General features: G+C 46.6%; 1 protein-coding gene across 3 annotated transcripts in view; it reads left to right on the top strand.

Annotated features, from left to right (window-relative positions):
* LOC145349811 (dynein regulatory complex subunit 11-like) overlaps positions 1-18,332 on the top strand; it is a 207,466-nt gene that overhangs the window by 143,769 nt on the left and 45,365 nt on the right. For all 3 annotated transcript variants that reach the window (XM_080198356.1, XM_080198355.1, XM_080198357.1), the window contains one exon: positions 15,899-16,098. In XM_080198356.1, the coding sequence (XP_080054482.1) occupies positions 15,899-16,098 (200 nt within the window). The remainder of the gene's footprint in view (positions 1-15,898; positions 16,099-18,332) is intronic.

The following is an 18,332-nucleotide window of genomic DNA, read 5'->3' as shown; positions in this document are numbered from 1 at the left end:
TATTGCCTGAGGCATATGAAAATTGGCATAAGGGCAAACAAATCAGTAGATATAACACGTGGCATTACTAATGTTGAAAGGACGAGTTCCTTTGCATTGGACACTGGGACTACTTCTAGGAGAGATGGGGAATGTGTCCATGGATACAATTTCCACCTGAACCAGGATGGAATCCATGTCCTAGCAGAAAGTATAAACAGGGCACTGGCAAAAGTTTTAAACTAGTTGGCGGGGTATCTGCAAGAAATATATACATAAGCCTAAATGGAAACAAAGCAGGGCAGGAGAACAAAGGAAAGGATAAAGTAAAGAAGGATGTTATGGCATGGAAATAATTGGTGTTATAGAACCAGAACCTGAAGGTATGTTTAAACATAAAGTGAGAAGAAATCATATTAAAATTTAAATATTTGCAAAGAAAAGCACACATTGTCCAAATTAAAAAAAGGGAGCTGGAGGTGTCATTTGTTGGGAAAAACCAGACAAAGTAGGAATTACTGAGACATAGGGTGTAATATTACGAAAAAAATTCAAAGTGTGGAATGTGTGAAAAAGCGGGAGTTTTTGGGCGAGTTTAAAAATGCAACCTCATGATATTGTCACTTTTTTGGACAGAAGTGCGATTCTCACCTTTTTGAGGGGGTGGCAGGGGGGTGAGCGAGGTGGAACCTTAATTCACTGGGGTGAAGCTGGCTTCAGAGTGCTTGTTGCCCCATTGCGCAGGCGTCCTTATCTCTCTGGAAGACGTCCTTCCTCCTCTGCCACCACTAGCCCCATCCCCACACAAAGGTCAGACTATCCCTCATCATCAATGGTAACGTCACCCACTTCCTCTTTCCCAATATGACAATATGGGTTGCCAGTATCAGGAGCCCGCCCCTCTGAGTTACCCATCATCACCCCTCCCGAGGCCCACCTTGAACCCAAGTTCCCCAGCTGATCACCCACCCCTCCACGCCGTGCTATCCCTGCAGAGCTCTGCCCCCCTGCAGAAATCCCCACTTGTCTCCCCCATTGCAGAGCTCACCCCCCCCGCATTGCAGAGCTCGCACCCACCCCCCCCCATTGCAGAGCTCGCACCCCCCCATTGCAGAGCTCGCACCCCCCCCATTGCAGAGCTCGCACCCCCCCCATTGCAGAGCTCGCACCCCCCCCCATTGCAGAGCTCGCACCCCCCCCATTGCAGAGCTCGCACCCCCCCCCATTGCAGAGCTCGCACCCCCCCCCCATTGCAGAGCTCGCACCCCCCCCATTGCAGAGCTCGCACCCCCCCCATTGCAGAGCTCGCACCCCCCCATTGCAGAGCTCGCACCCCCCCCCATTGCAGAGCTCGCACCCCCCCCCCCATTGCAGAGCTCGCACCCCCCCCATTGCAGAGCTCGCACCCCCCCATTGCAGAGCTCGCACCCCCCCCATTGCAGAGCTCGCACCCCCCCCATTGCAGAGCTCGCACCCCCCCCATTGCAGAGCTCGCACCCCCCCCATTGCAGAGCTCGCACCCCCCCCATTGCAGAGCTCGCACCCCCCCCATTGCAGAGCTCGCACCCCCCCCCATTGCAGAGCTCGCACCCCCCCTATTGCAGAGCTCCCACCTCCTGCAGAATTCCCTCCTTGTCTCACCCACTCCAAAGATCCCCTCTCTCTGCAGAGCACCCCACACACACACACACACACACACACACACACACACACACACACACACACACACACACACACACACACACACATACCCCCTCCGCCCCCCAATTGAGAGAATGAGCAAATTCTAAACAGCCGGAATTGAACCTGGGTCCCTGATACTGTGAGGCAGCAGTGCTAACCATTGTGCCACCGTACAGCCCTTAAAAGAAGGCTACGAAGGGAATAGGACATTAAGGGAAAGACAGAATACTACCATAGGAAATCAAAAAGAGATGGCAGAAATGTTTAATAATTATTTTGCTTATGTATTTACCAGGAAAGTAAAACAGCTAAACATCTGGCTTGGCTTGGCCTTAGAAGACAGAGGGTAGCAGTGGAGGGGTCTTTTTCTAATTGGAGGTCTGTGACTAGTGGTGTTCTGCAGGGCTCTGTACTGGGACCTCTGCTGTTTGTGATATATATATGAATGATTTGGAAGAAGATGTAGCTGGTGTGATCAGTAAGTTTGTGGACGACACAAAGATTACTGGACTTGCAGATAGTGATGAACATTGTCAAAGAATACAGTAACATATAGATAGGCCGGAAAATTGGGCGGAGAAATGGCAGATGGAATTTAATCCAGATAAATGTGAAGTGATGCATTTTGGTAGATCTAACACAGGGGGGAGCTATACAATAAATGGCAGAACCATCAGGAGTATAGACACACAGAGGGACCTGGGTGTTCAAGTCCACAGATCCTTAAAGGTGGCAGCACAGATGGAGAGAGTGGTAAATAAGGCATGTGGCATGCTTGCCTTTATAGGATGGGGCATAGAATATAAAAGTTGGCGTATGATGATGCAGCTATATAGAATGTTGGTTAGGCCACATTTGGAATACTGCGTCCAGTTCTGGTCGCCACACTACCAGAAGGACGTGGAGGCCTTGGAGAGAGTACAGAAAAGGTTTACCAGGATGTTGCCTGGTATGGAGGGTATTAGCTACGTGGTGAGATTGGGTAAACTGGGGTTGTCCTCCTTGGAAAGACGGAAAATGAGGGGAGACCTAATAGAGGTGTATAAAATTATGAAGGGCATAGATAGGGTGAACAGTGGGAAGCTTTTTCCCAGGTTGGAGATGATGATCACGAGGGGTCACAGGTTCAAGGGGAGGGGGAGGGGGGCGAGGTTTAACTCGGATATCAGAGGGACGTATCTTACACCGAGGGTGGTGGGGGCCTGGAATGCACTGTCAAGCAGGGTGGTGGAGGCGGACACGCTGAGATTGTTTAAGATTTACCTGGACAGAGATATGAACAGACTGGGAATAGAGGGATACAAACAAATGGTCTAGTTGGACCAGTGAGCGGCGCAGGTTTGGAGGGCCAAAGGGCCTATTTCCTGTGCTGTATTATTCTTCGTTCTTTGTTCTTTGGTGTTGCCAAGACAATGGGCTTTTTTTTTGAATTTTGCCCAATCAGTTTAAATTACGCACCTAGCTAACAGCAGCCTATTAGATTTAAATTTGATATTTTGGTAACCTGAGAATCAATTGCATTGTTGGTTTGTTATCAGGGGTACAAGAGACAGCTCTCAGACCCAGAGAGACAGACAGTCAGCAACTGTCTCTGCCACCTCATTTATGTCTTTAAAAAAAGCCTCATTTCAATAATAAGGATAGCAAAGAAGACAGAAGATTCTGGAAGATAAAACCTCATTGTATTTTGAGAGTGACTAAAACCCTTCTATTTATTTTTATAGTAAGTAGAAATTGTATTTATCTAAACTGCATTCTGTTAGAATAATGTTGTATTCAGTTTGCTAATAGTTCAGTTAATCTGTTCCCTGTTAGTTAGATAAATAGTGTTATTTGTTGATTTTAAAGAGAGAATCTCAGGTTGTTATTTTTGATTTAAACACAAAAAGTTGCTGAAGAGCAGATCGTACTGTTTCTCACACACTTTTAACAAATTATAAAGCGAGATAGTCCACTGAATGGTTAGATGTTAGCTCACAGAGAGGGGATCGACCTCCCCTTTATAACACTGGCTGCGTTCCTAAAGTCTGCAGCCATAACCCACTGTGTCTCAGCACTGTCTTTCTGCGTCTCCTGCAAGCTCTTGTGCCTCTCAGCCAATGGCTGCAGAATCTTGAGAAGCCTGTTGAGGCCCTCAGCTGTGGCCTGCTGTCACTGGGCCATGGCATTCTGGGACTGCGCCGTGGCCTGCTGTGATTTGGTCATTGTTTGGAACCTGCCATGGTGAGGATCTCCTGCCCCTGGCATTTGGCCATGGACCCTTGCAGTGTTGGCCTGGGAACCAAGCAAGACAAGCAGTAGCTGATCCGCCTGAAAGCCTTGGGGCTCCTCCCAACAGTCTCGCAGTTGGTCCAGTGTTGCTGTCAGCCCCTCCTGCATTCCATGGCTCTGTTGCTGCATCTACAGCAGCTGAAAGAAAAGTGATTGTGGAGGCCCAGCATGTAGCTGGGGCCAGCTGAGTCCTCAGTTCCAGCAGGCCCCTATGTGCCTGAGGATGTTTTCTCTTGCATCCAATGGACGTCAGCAGATGTGTCGTGTGCACTGGAGAGTGACCCAGATGCCTTGCCACTAACTTGACCCAACGATGTGAGAGTCTCTGGGATGGTGAGTTGCAAGGTGGAAGCTGACACAAAACCAATGCCAACCTCGGAAATCCCTTCATCCCCTTCCTCCGACCTGTTGGGGCAGAATGGCCAGGGGTACCAGTGGAAGCCGCAATGCCAGATGGCCCAAGCACATCGCAGTCCCTTCCTGCAACACAGGACACAAGGTTAAATGAAAGGGAGGGAGAGGAATCTAGGCTGCATCCAATTTACTTGAGATATCTCCAACAAATGATTTGATTTGATTTATTATTGTATTGGCATACAATGAAAAGTGTTGTTTCTTGCACAGTTTGCAGACAAAGCATACCATTCATAGAGAAGGAAAGGAGAGAGTGCAGAATGTCTTGTTATAGGCATAACTAGGGTGTAGATAAAGATCAACTTAATGCAAGGTAGGTCCATTCAAAAGTCTGATGGCAGCAGGGAAGAACCTGTTCTTGAGTCGGTTTGTACGTGTCCTCAAATTTTTGTAGCTTTTTCCTGATGGAAGAAGGTGGAAGAGAGAATGTCCGGGGTGCATAGGGTCCTTAATTATGCGGCTGCTTTTCCAAGGCAGTGGGAAGTGTGGACAGAGCCGGAGGGAGAGAGACTGGTTTGAATGATGGACAGGGCTTCGTTTGCAAGCTTTTGTAGTTTCTTGCGGTTTTGCATAGAGCAGCACCCATACCAAGCTGAAATACAACCAGAAATAATGCCTTCTATAGTGTATTTGTAAAATTTGATGAGAGTCATAGTGGACATACCAACTTTCCTTAGTCTTCTGAGAAAGTAGAGGCGTTGGTAGGTTTTCCTAATTATAGTGTTGGCATGGATAATTTGGTTAGGGATAGTCAACACAGTTTTATGAAGGGTAGGTGATGCCTCACAAATCTTTGAGAAGGTGACCAAAGAAGTGGATGAGAGTAAAGTAGTTGATGTGGTGTATATGGATTTCAGTAAAATGTTTGATAAGGTTCCCCAGGGTAAGCTATTGCAGCATATATAGAGGCATGGGATTGAGGGTGATTTAGCAGTTTGGATCAGAATTTGGCGAGCTGATAGAAGACAGAGGATGGTGGTTGATGGGAAATGTTCATCCTGGAGTTCAGTTACTAGTGGTGTACCTCAAGGATCTGTTTTGGGGCCACTGCTGTTTGTCATTTTTATAAATGACCTAGATGAGGGCATAGAAGGATGGGTTAGTAAATTTGCAGATGACATTAAAATCGGTGGAGTTGTGGACAGTGTGGAAGGATGTTGCAGGTTACAGAGGGACATAGATAAGCTGCAGAGCTGGGCTGAGAGGTGGCAGATGGATTTTAATGCGGAAAAGTGTGAAGTGATTCACTTTGAAAGGAGTAACAAGAATACAGAATATAGGGCTAATGGTAAGATACTTGGTAGTGTGGATGAGCAGAGAGATCTTGGTGTCCATGTGTATAGATCCCTGAAAGTTGGCACTCAGGTTGATAGGGTTGTTAAGAAGGTGTACAGTGTGTTAGCTTTTATTGGTAGAGAGATTGAGTTTCAGAGCCATGAGGTCATGTTGCAGCTGTACAAAACCCTGGTGCGGCCGCACTTGGAATATTGTGTACGGTTCTGGTTGCCTCAGTACAAGAAGGATGTGGAAGCATTGGAAAGGGTGCAGAGGAGGTTTACCAGGATGTTGCCGGGTATGGTGGGAAGGTCTTATGAGGAAAGGCTGAGGGACTTGAGGTTGTCTTCATTAGAGAGAAGAAGGTTAAGAGAGGACTTAAGAGGCATACAAGATGATCAGAGGATTAGATAGGGTGGACAGTGAGAGCCTTTTTCCTCGGATGGAGATGGCTAATGTGAGGGGACATAGCTTTAAATTGAGGGGTGATAACTATAGGACAGATGTCAGAAGTAGGTTCTTTACTCAGAGAGTAGTAAGGGCGTGGAATGTCCTACCTGCAACAGTAGTGGACTCGCCAACATTACGGGCATTTAAATGGTCATTGGATAAACATATGGATGATATTGGAATAGTATAGACTAGATGGACTTTTGGTTTCACAAGTCAGCGCAACATCGAGGGCCGAAGGGCCTGTACTGCTCTGTAATGTTCTATGTTCTATGGGGGCACCAGGACAAGTTGTTGTTACCTGGACACCTAAAAACTTGAAAAACTCGACCAGTCATGTTGCAACTGTACACAACTCTGGTGCGGCCGCACTCGGAGTATTGTGTGCAGTTCTGGTCCCCACATTATAGGAAGGATGTGGAGGCTTTGGAGAGGGTGCAGAGGAGGTTTACCAGGATGTTGCCTGTTATGGAGGGGAGGTCCTATGAGGAGAGACTGAGGGATTTGGGGTTGTTTTCGCTAGAAAGAAGGTGGCTAAGAGGGGATCTTATTGAAACATATAAGATGATTAGAGGTTTAGATAGGGTGGACAGTGATAGCCTTTTTCCTCGGATGGAGAAAGCTAGCATGAGGGGGCATGGCTTTAAATTAAGGGGGGGTAGTTATAGGACAGATGTCAGGGGTAGGTTCTTTACCCAGAGGGTGGTGAGGGATTGGAATGCCCTGCCTGCTGCAGTTGTAAATGCGCCTAGTTTGGGGGCGTTTAAGAGATCCGTGGATAGGTTTATGGATGGAAAGGGATTGGTTTAGGTTAGAGGGTCATTGTTTTTTAACTGGTCGGCGCAACATCGTGGGCCGAAGGGCGTGTTCTGCGCTGTAATGTTCTATGTTCTATGTTCTATTTCTACTAAGTGGAGGATTGGCAGGTGCTCACTTTTATGCTCCAACATGACCTGCTGTTGCTGATTGTCCTCATGTCCTCCTCTTGCTCAAGCTCCTCAAAGGAGGTGAAGACCTGGATCTCAGGCACACCACCCCCTATCTTTGCCTTCTCCTGGCGATTATGGGTGTTCTCCTGTGGGGACAAAAGGGGCCATGTAAAATTTGATGGTATGTGTCCCGCAGAGTTTCAGGGGGTGAACCCAGAGGGCAAGGGTTGTGGGTGGGAGAAGGGAAATGCATGGCGGTCAGCAGCTGAAGGCATGCAAGGGAGTGGGAGTGGGGTCTGGGGATCATTTAGAGGAAAGATGCTAGATGAAGTTAAAACACTCTCTGTTGCTGCCTGGGTGAGGTCATTATTCTTGTGGCACTGGCTCCTGTTCTCCTGGCCAGTGCCCTGGCACTAACGCATGCTGCCACCAGGCTACACCCCCATTTCTTCCTCTGGGACGGTATCCTGCTAGGGGGAAGAGGGTGTCCCTCCTTATCTCCACTGCCTCCAGAGGCTAAATCTGCCTCTGAAAACCGGGGAGCTGTCTGCCTAGAAATCATTTCTTCCTGCCTGTCTGTTCATCCTTATGGTTTATGTGGAGCTTGTTAGGGCAGATCAGCTGCAGGCAGGTTGGGCGAGTCAGATGCCCATTAGAGCATTCCAATGAGTTGAAAGCAATTTGCCTTGTTACCATAAAGGGGAAGTCAAATCAGACTTAAGAACGTGCTGTTGGGTTGGGTGGGGCGGGGGGTGATGATTTGTGCCTCTGTGATGATTAGGGCAGGGGAGAAACAGGTCATGTCAGTCAGCCATTGGGGCTGGGGGGGTGGGGTGGCAGCGGCAACAATGGCGATGAGGAGGCCATGTGTCAGTGGGGGGAGTGGGGTGGGTTTAAGTGGGGTCTCCAATGTCCACGGGGGGAGGGGAAGCTGTATCTGTTCCCCCATCAATCCCAGCAGAGTTTTGTTCCACTCATCCTGGCAGAGTTCCCCCCCTTCTCTCTCATTCTGGCAGAGTCCCTCCTTTACCCCCAATCTGGCAGAGTTCCCCCCTTCTCCCTCATCCTGGCAAAGTTCTCCCCTTCCCTCCCACTCCTGCATAGCTCCCATTCCCTCTCCCCTGTAATAACCACTCCACAGATTCCATCCCCTTGGCACTGTCCTGACACAGTTATGGTGCCTGGTGGTTACTGCCAGGGTATCAGGTGGGCACCACAAGTGCTCATAATTTACATTAGACTTTGGATTCAATAACATATTTGCTAAATTTGATTCCCAGTGCAGATTGCGTCCCTGACTCACTAATTATAGTTAAATGATTTAATGTATATAAGGGTGTAAAGGCTGCTTCGTCGGCAAAATGGGACGGGTAACATTGCAAGAAGCAAAAAACTGGGCACGAATTTTTCACCGTTCGTCCGCTCTTACCAGTTCGTCACACCGATTGACCTGTGGATCAAACCAGTGAGCTCATCCCCAGTGTCTTTTAGAAGTATACTGATAGCATGTTTCTTATAGGAAGCAATGTTTTGTTGCAAGAACATGCAGCTCCATGCTGAGACTGTAGGATTATAACTCATTTAGCTAATGGTGTGTTTTTCAAAACAGAGTTTATATATTTGTTTTTGCTTGGTTTTTATTTGGCCCTTTGGTTTAATTGTAGGGTTTTTATTAGGTTATTTGACAAGGACCAAGTATATGCAAATGGTAGGAACTAAGCTTGCAGGAAGATGACCAATTTCTCTTTTTTTAAAAAAAACAAGCAGTTTGCAACCTGGTTCTGAAAGAAGCAAGATGTGTCTCTGGCTCTTTCTCTAGAATTGCTCTGAGATCTCTAGAAGTGGCAACTGAAATAGAAACACATAAGCAGGTGTTTTAATCAACTGATTTTGAAGAGGGGTTTTAATTCGTAAGATGAATATTGCTTGAATTGCAACATTCGGGAATAGGTTAGCAGTTAAGAATTGTACTTTGTCATGTTTAATTTTTGTTAACTGTTAAATATTAAGCTAATTCACTTGTTATAGTTAAATTGCATTGTTAATAAAGTTTATTTTGATAAAAGCTCCCCCAGTATGTCAGTAGAATCAAACTTGGAGTGAAACATCATATTCTCACATTAATGCCAAAATAGCAAATTGTTGGGTCTAGTCAGACTTCATAATTTTACTGTGTGTTTCTGACCTTGTACCCTAACATTGCTACCCTTGGACTGTGCACAACTGCTGCATCATGGGCCAATTAGAGATACCCAACATGTTCACAGGTCAGCCTTGACCAAGTGATTGCCTAGTAGGCAACAATGGCTACCTGCTAAGGTCATAGCTGATGACACCTGTGCGGAGGCCCCAGATTGAGGGGGTATCCATTATAGTGAGGTCCACTCCGCTACCAGGAGCATCATCGAGTGGTGCATAGTCCTCCTTAAGATGTAGTTCTGATTTGACCACTCTGACAGGGCACGACAATATAGTCCCAAGAGGGGTAGCATGGATAATGGTTGCTTGCTGTATGCTCTATAACCTTGCACAACAGCAAGTCAACATGGTGGATGAGGAGGAGGAGGAACAGGCAACCTTGTCAGGCAACCAGGAGAAAGAGGAGGAGGAGGAGGAGGAGGAGGACAAAGAGAATGCCGAAGAATCCCAATGAGCATCTGGCAGCCAGGGTCTGACAGGGACATAGGACCAGAGAGGCTTTCATTGCCTCCAGATTCGAAGTATAGGAGCTTTGTTGTTCAGCAGATCAATCCCACCACTCCTGATCCTCATACCCTCCCTTGCCTCGTCCCTTGCTCCCCACTTTCCGTAATACTGGTCTCCTTCCCACAATCCTTGGCAGCCACTTCTATTCCATCTCCCCCTCCCCATTACTACAACATTCCTCCCACTTTCCTTCCTCAAGAGTCAGCATGGCTTGGGTTGGCAGTGTCCGCGGGTGTCAACGCAAAGCTGGAGAGTGATGACGACTCACTGTGAGGAAAGCTGTGGCGCTGCTCAGCATCTGATTACAGCTGACCTACCTCTCATTCTTCTTTGTTGGAGCAATGGATTCACTCAATTCCAGTAAGGGATGGGGGATGGGGAGACTCAAGGATGAGATTTTCAGGGCCATGGACTGATGATGCTGACAAAGCGGATGTCTAATACTGTTGCTCTTAAAAACCCCCAAATACGAATGAGCGTGGAGGAAGATGAGAGGCCCAAGAAGTCAACATAGCAGCACCCTTACCCTCCCAATCCTCCACCTCCTAAGGGACAGATGTAACACTGATCGGCCAGTTGGCATGGAGGTGACGTGTTTATTACTGACAATGTATAATTGGTGTCCCCCTTTCCCCTAACTTCACCCATGCCTAATTAGTGGCCCCCATCTTCCCCTTCTTTCATTCCTTCTTGCTGCCAAAGAGAAATGGCAGTGTTAGGAAGGGGGGAATTGAGAAAGACTGTTGATGGCCTGAGTCTCCATGGTTGAAAACCTTGGGCTGGATTCCAACACTCACCCCTCCCTCAGGCTTCTTGTTGGCCCCCTGGTCACTCCTTGGGACAGATGTGTAGCAGGAATGAGCTCCAACATCCAGCACTGACAGTCCTGAAGGCCCACCATTGTCTGCACCCATGGTTCTGATGCATTCAGCTATGGTCTTCAGCAATTGGGAAAAGCTGTGGATGCCCCCAACCATAGGCCTGTGTGACTGGGCCAAGCTCACATGAACATCAGCAACCTCCATCAATGCCAGCGACATGCCGTGTGTGACTGGGTCTAGGTGCCTCGGGTCTCAGTCGTGGACTCCATTGAGTGTGCCACACCTTGAAAGTTGTTCATCATGGTATGGATATCTTGAACTAAGCTTTCCATTGTGGACGCCGCCCTTGGAGTGTTGGCCTTAGTACCACTCAATGCTGGTCCTACCTCCTGTGAGATGAGGCTCCTGGCCTCCTTTAGTTTTTCATATGCTGGAAGGCCTCAGATACCCAATCTTGAAAAGGCTTTCTCTGCTTTTGCATATTGACCATTGCTGGGCTGAATGTTTCCAGAGGCACAATATCTGTCTTGGGGCCAGCAGTTTTCTGGGAGCTATCAGGCCTCTGACCAGCTGCTCTCTTGGATGTTCCAGTCTCCACCCGTTGTGCAATAGCAGCAGTATGGTCTTCACCAGAGAGTGCCCCAAAAGCATGTTCACTAGCGTTTCCCATCAAGGTGAGTGTCTCAGCATTGGTGCTTGGTGATTATGAACTCAGTGATGAGATTTCAGTGTTCTTGGTGGAGCTGTGACCCAGGGTGTTCAGAGGAGTTGGGCAGCGAGACGCAACACTGGATGGCCTGGCCTCATCTGATGGCAATCCTGCAAGAGAAAGGATATGAGGTCAGCTGGTGGAAGTGACAAGAGTGAAGGGGATAATAGACTCATTTTATATAGGAAGAGGGTGGCCTGACTGGGGTGGGGTTCAATAGCAGGTAGTATGTATAGGCATGGCCAATCAGGATGGAAGATGGACAGTGGGTGTGGGAGGGGGCTATTCTGATAGGGATTATATGTGACAATGTTAGAAGGTAGTTGATACGATAGAGGAGGTTTAAGGTAAGATGAGGGGTTTGGAACATGCTGGAGCAGGGAAATGGTCACTCACCCTTTGCAGATCAAAAGAGATTGTTCGTTGTCTAGTGGCATTACATGCCCACCCCCTTGATGATGCTCCTGGTTCTTACTGAGTCAGCCAATGCTTCCTGTGCCAACTCTTGGGCATAGCCCTCTTCTCCTCAACAGCTTCCGGTATTCTTCCTGCATCCAAGCCCAAGTGGGTGAGATGTTAATTTGCACGCATCTGCATGCAGTTCAATATCATTAGCTAGTTCGGCATGTAATCGTTCCCCCTCATCGGTGAGACATCACACCAGCAAGGGAAACATCTAAATACTGCTCTATAAAAGTCTGTTTCAGCTGCAGCAGTGTTCAGCTGAAGAGCCTGTCCTGCGCAGTGACGCACTGAGCCCTGCTGGGTCCAGTTGGGATACATCCCTGTGGGAGGTGAATCATTGACGTTAGTCACAGCTGTGGGGTGCAATAACTTTTATTGGTGAAACTAACAGTGCAATGACCTGAATAAAAGAGATGGATGTGATCATTAACAGTGCCTTTTCCCTAAACCTAAGTCATGGAACCGTTCACCTACAACTTCTTAATCTTACCTGGCCTGGTGCGACGTCAACATGCCCCCAGAATGTATAACAGAAGTGGAGGTGGTCAGCTACGTTCTGAACCCCGTGGCCTGTGATGCCTTTGGTGGGTGTCCCCTGGAGGGCCCAAGACAACTTTCTGGCATAATGGACGTATCTGTGTCACCCTGTTCATCTCGTGGGCCTTGAGATGCACTGGTGTCAGGATGGGGGCATTCAGATGGCCTCGTGATTTGCCAATCCTCAGCTCATTACCCTAACTGATCAAGATACCCCTGTAATTTTGATGACCTTCTGGCTATCAACGATACCTCCTAGTTTAGCATCATCCGCACACTTACTAACCATGCCTTGTAAATTCACATCCAAATCATTTATATGGAAAACGAATAACAGTCCCAACCTCAACCCCTGAGGTACACCACTGGTCACAGGCCTCCAATCCAAGAAACAACCGTCACCCTTTGCTTCCTACCACCAAGCCAATTTTGAATCTAATTGGGTTGCTGTCCCTGAATCCCATGCAACCTAACCTCCCAGACAAGCGTGCCAAGCAGGACCTTGTCAAAGGCCTCGCTAATGTCCATGTTGATAACATTTACTGCTTTACCTTCTTCCATCATCTTGGACACCTCTTTGAAAAACTCTAAAAGATTTGTCAGACGTGACTTCCCATGCACAAAGCTATGCTGATATCCCATGACTATCCAAATGTTGGTAGATCCTGTCCCTCAGAATCCCCTCCAGTAGCTTACCCACTAGTGATGTCAAGCTCACAGACCTGAAATTAATTCCCTGCCTTGTCTTTGCTACATTTCTTAAGCCACCCTCCAATCTTCCAGAACTTCTTCAGTGGAAAGAGATGAAACAAATATCTCTGCAAGGGCCTATGCAATTTCTTCCCTAGCCTCCCACAAGATCTCAGGATCAGGCCAGGCAATTTATCCAACTTAATGTGCGTTAAGGTGTAAATACCTCCTCCACATCACCCAAGACATCACCGCTTGTTTCCCTTATTTCTTTTAAGCACCCATGATTTTCTCCTCAGTGAACACCAAGGAGAAATATGCTGATCTTTCAGGGAAACCTCTTTCTCCCTAGCCACCTTTTCCTCTTACTGTAGCTGTGGAACCTCTTGGGATTTTCTTTAACCTTACCTGCCAGATCCATCTCATAGCCTCTTTTTGCTCTCTTGATTCCCCTCATAAGTGTACTCTTACACCTTTTATAGTCAGAGGAATTCACTTGTTCCTGCAGTGTATGCTCCGTTCTTTTTTCTGACCAGACCCTCAATATTCCTCGTCAGCCAAGGATCTCTAAACTTGCCAGCCTTTCCTTTCACCCTAACAGGAACATACTGCCCCTAGACTCTTCATATCACACTTTTAAAAACCTCCCGTTTGCCAGTCGTTCATTACCCTTCAAACAGTCTCACCTAATCGACCTCTGCTAGATCTTATCTAATGCCCCTAATGTACCAGTTTAGGACCTTCATCTGCAGACCCATCCTATCTTTTTCCATAACTGTTTTAAAACTGATAGTGTTATGGCCACTAGACCTAAGGTGCTTCCTGACTAACACTTCAGTCACTTGCCCTGTCTTGTTTCCTAAGAGAAGGCCCAGTGTTGCATCTTCCCAAGTAGGATCCTGTGTATATTGATTCAAGAAACTTTCTTGGATATATTTAACAAATTCCACCCTCTCAGGCCCATTGCACTCTGGGTGGGCCAGTCAATACTGGGGAAATGAAAATCTCCCACTAATACGATCCTATTATTCTTACAGCTATCTTCAATCTCTCTACACATCTGCTTCTCTAGTTTTCGCCGCCTATTTGGGGGGCTATCCGAATCTAATAGAAATCTATCAATCTCAGTCTGGAAAAGTTGAATTTCCAAGACATTGCAACTATTGCAAAGTTGAGTTTGTGACTTTTGAATTTGATGTTGATGAAGACGTTAAAAAAATGTACAAATGCTAGAGGAAAGAAAACATTGTGTGATCCCTTTAAAAGCTGGTTTTGTTTCAGTGCTTGGAGGTTTAAAATGCAAGTAAAGCAGTAGTCTTGACAAAGACGACCAGTTGTTTGAATTTTGCCCAATCAATTTAAAACAAGCACAAAGCTGCCAAGAACCTGTAAGATTTGAATTTGATGATGTTGAAAAAAATCAGACCAATCCTATTTTAGGAAAACTGATAAGTCATCACAGGTATAAAAGAATGCAAAAGGGAAAACAAGGGCTAGCAACTGCTGCCTGTCAGGTCTCGAGAGAGAAAGAGCAGCTCTCCGTCCTGCCAGCTTTATAAATCTCTTAAGAGAATGCACCATCTAACCAGTGAAAGGTACCAAATCAAAAGAGAACTTACTGATAGAGAAAGCAACTGAGAAACCGCAGAACGATCTGAAAGATACAAAAACTGTGTCTTTGAGAGTGACTAAATTCTATTTGTTTGTTTTAAGTTAATGAATAGATATTGTACTTTTTTGAACAACATTTCAGTAATATCTTATTGTATTTGTTATGTTACTTGTTTAGTTAAAATTCCCTGTTAATTAAATAAATAAATTCATCATATGAGCGTCAGATATTTCTGTTAGTTAACCACTAAATATTATTCAAGGACAGTTCACCTTCCCGTACACTTCGAACAAATTACGAGGCAAGGTATTCCTCTTTGGGGGATTTGGCATTACATCTCAAAGGGGAACCACCTCTGTGTCACAACGCAAGCTTTTAAGGAAGTAAGTTCCAGATTTCAGCCCTGCGTGCGTCTGATTTCTGATTTCACTCTTGAATGTCTGAGTTTTAATTTTAAGATGTTGCCCTCTTGTTCCAGGTTTTCCCACTAGAGGAAGTAGATTCTCCACATCTACTCCATATAATCACTTTATCTTTTCCAACATGTTAATTGGGTCACCCTTCCACCTTTCAGTTCTTCAGACCTTCAAGTTTAAGTGTCATGCTTGGGTAAAGAATGCTGTACAATAAAATTTGGCACGTCAGAACAGAACATAAGAAATAGGAGCAGGAGTAGGCCAACTAGCCCTTCGAGCCTGCCCCGCCATTCAATAAGATCATGGCTGATGTCAGCTATGACTCTCACCAACTTTTACAGATGCACCATAGAAAGCATTCTTTCTAGTTGTATCACAGCTTGGTATGGGCTCCTGCTCTGCCCAAGACCACAAGGAACTACAAAAGATCATGAATGTAGCCCAATCCATCACACAAACCAGCCTCCCATCCATTGATCCTGTCTACACTTCTCACTGTCTCGGCAAAGCAGCCAGCATAATTAAGGACCCCGCACACCCCGGACATTCTCATTTCCACCTTCTTTCTTCAGGAAAAAGATACAGAAGTCTGGGGTCTCATGCCAACTGATTCAAGAACAGTGTCTTCCCTGCTGCTGTCAGACTTTTGAATGGACTTGCCTTGCATTAAGTTGATCTTTCTCTACACCCTAGCTATGACTGTAACACTATGATCTGCACTCTCTTGTTTCCTTCTCTATGAACAGTATGTTTTGTCTACATAGACTGCAGGAAACAATACTTTTCACCATATGTTAATACATGTGACAATAATAAATCAAATCAAATCAAAAATGGTGTAGATATAATTTTAGCTATCAGGATTCATGATTGAATCAAAGGTCAAGTAAATTTCTGTGGCATTCAGTATCCCTGAGTGAGTCTTTGTATTCCTTTTGCAGGTTCTCAGACTGTCCATGAGAATGCCCCATTGGTGAAGTCTTTGTTGTTGGCAGGACCCTCTGGAGTTGGAAAAGAGATGCTGATACATGCTCTCTGTACGGAAACAGGAGCCAACCTTTTTAATTTGTCGCCGCACAACACTGCAGGAAAATATCCAGGCAGAATTGGACTCCAAATGATGATCCATTTGGTATTTAAGGTAGACTATCAGATGTATAAATAGGATGAATGGATTGTGTTGACCGTGTAAAGAATACATTGATAAGGATCTTATGACTTCTCCCGCCTGGTGAAATATTACAGTCCCATAAACAACAACTTAAATAGCCCAGGAAGTTTTGTGTTGTGTGTGCATGTATGCGTGTTACCGTTTCCCTTGTCTCTTAGTTCCCTGCAAGTCCAAAAATCTGTCCATACTAGCCTTTAAAACTGAAGAACCAGCAACACTGTAGACAGAGAATTGCAATGATTTGCAACCCTTTGAGGAATGCAATTTTTCTTCATCTCAGCACTCATTGATTAACTTTTTATCTTGAGACTGTGGCCCTTTATTTTAAGCTCCACAACAAGCAGAAACAACCTCTCATTCTCACTACACCACACACACACTCAACCACTGAACTGCTACTGATCCTGCTCGGAGTTTTGTTGGTTTCAATGAGTTTGGCTTTTGTTCTTCTAAACTTTAGCACAGGCTTGTCCAAACTTTGCACTTGGAAGGCAGCATTTGTATTTTTTCCTCAATCAAGGGGCCAGATGAGCATATTTCAGGAAGATAACATTTGGCACAATAACTATAGAGTTTAAAAAAATTAAAAAATCTCAGAAAAGTAAAGCAGTGACAGAGCATTAATTTGATGAGTTAACGAGAGTCATTAATAAAAAATGACCTGGGTCAAATGTGTGCGTATCCAGATCACTCGATCTCAACATGCTCACTCATTCACACTCACCTGCCCTGAACATCAGATCCACCCACCCCCCACCCCCTCCACTGACCCACACTGCTTCTGCCTTGCCCTGACCCTGCCCCTCTCACGTACACGACCCTGGCCCCCCCATTCCACCCCAGGACCCTCCCACACACGTATCCCCCGACTCCCTCTCCCACACACCTATCCTCTGCACACACCCCAGCCTCTCACCGCTCCCCACAAGAACTCAGTGTCCCCACACCCCACACACGCACACCCATCCCACGCAACCCACCCATCCCACACACAACCCACCCATCCCACACACAACCCACCCCTCCACACGCAACCCACCCCTCCACACGCAACCCACCCCTCCACACGCAACCCACCCCTCCACACGCAACCCACCCCTCCACACACAACCCACCCCTCCACACGCAACCCACCCCTCCACACGCAACCCACCCCTCCACACACAACCCACCCCTCCACACACAACCCACCCCTCCACACACAACCCACCCCTCCACACACAACCCACCCCTCCACACACAACCCACCCCTCCACACACACACCCTCCCCCACACACACTCTCTCACCGTCCCCCCCACACACACACACCCATCCCACACAACCCACCCCTCCACACACACCCTCCCCCACACACACACACTCTCTCACTGTCACACACACACACACACACACACACACACACACACACACACACACACACACACACACACACACACTCTCTCTCACATGTAAACTCACTCTCTTACTGCCCGCCCCACACTCAGTCTCTGACTGCCCCCCCCAAAACACACATACACACTCTCGCTCAATCTCTCTCACAAACACTCACTCTCTCACTTCCTGTCCCACACACACACACTGCCACATGTACTCACACACACAGTCCCTCTCAGTGCCCCACACACACACACACACACACACACACACACACACACACTCACTCAACCTTGCATTGCCTCACACACTCATTCTTTTACTGCCTCTCGCATTCTATCACTCTCACACTGCCTCACATACTTGTTTGTATTCTCACTGTCTCACACACTCACTCTCTCACGTCCTCACACACTCACTCATTCTCTTAATGCCTCACACCCTATACCTTTTGGTATTCTTAATTTTCAGATTCTAATCCAATTCCCTCTGAAATGCCTCAGTTGCAACTATCCGCTTAACACCCTCAGGCTGCCCATTCCATATCATAACCACTCAGCATTGCTTCATTGTGAATTGTGATAAATCTATATCCTCTTCTTCTCAAGCCAGTGGGAAGATTGTTTTCCCGATCTATATTCCCCAAAGCTGTCATAATTTTGAATATCCCTCTTAAATCTTTTCTCAACCTTCCCTTTTCTAAGGAGGACAGTTCCAATCTATTTATGTAACTGAACATAAGAAATAGGAGCAGGAGTAGGCCATCTAGCCCTTCGAGCCTGCCCCGCCATTCAATAAGATCATGGCTGATCTGTCGTGGCTCAGTTC

This window comes from Carcharhinus amblyrhynchos, chromosome 11, assembly GCF_965287045.1.
Source record: "Carcharhinus amblyrhynchos chromosome 11, sCarAmb.v2.hapA, whole genome shotgun sequence".
NCBI classification, from domain to species: domain Eukaryota; kingdom Metazoa; phylum Chordata; class Chondrichthyes; order Carcharhiniformes; family Carcharhinidae; genus Carcharhinus; species Carcharhinus amblyrhynchos.
The sequence above is the reverse complement of the archived record's forward strand: the minus strand, read 5'-3'. Positions and strand labels throughout refer to the sequence as shown.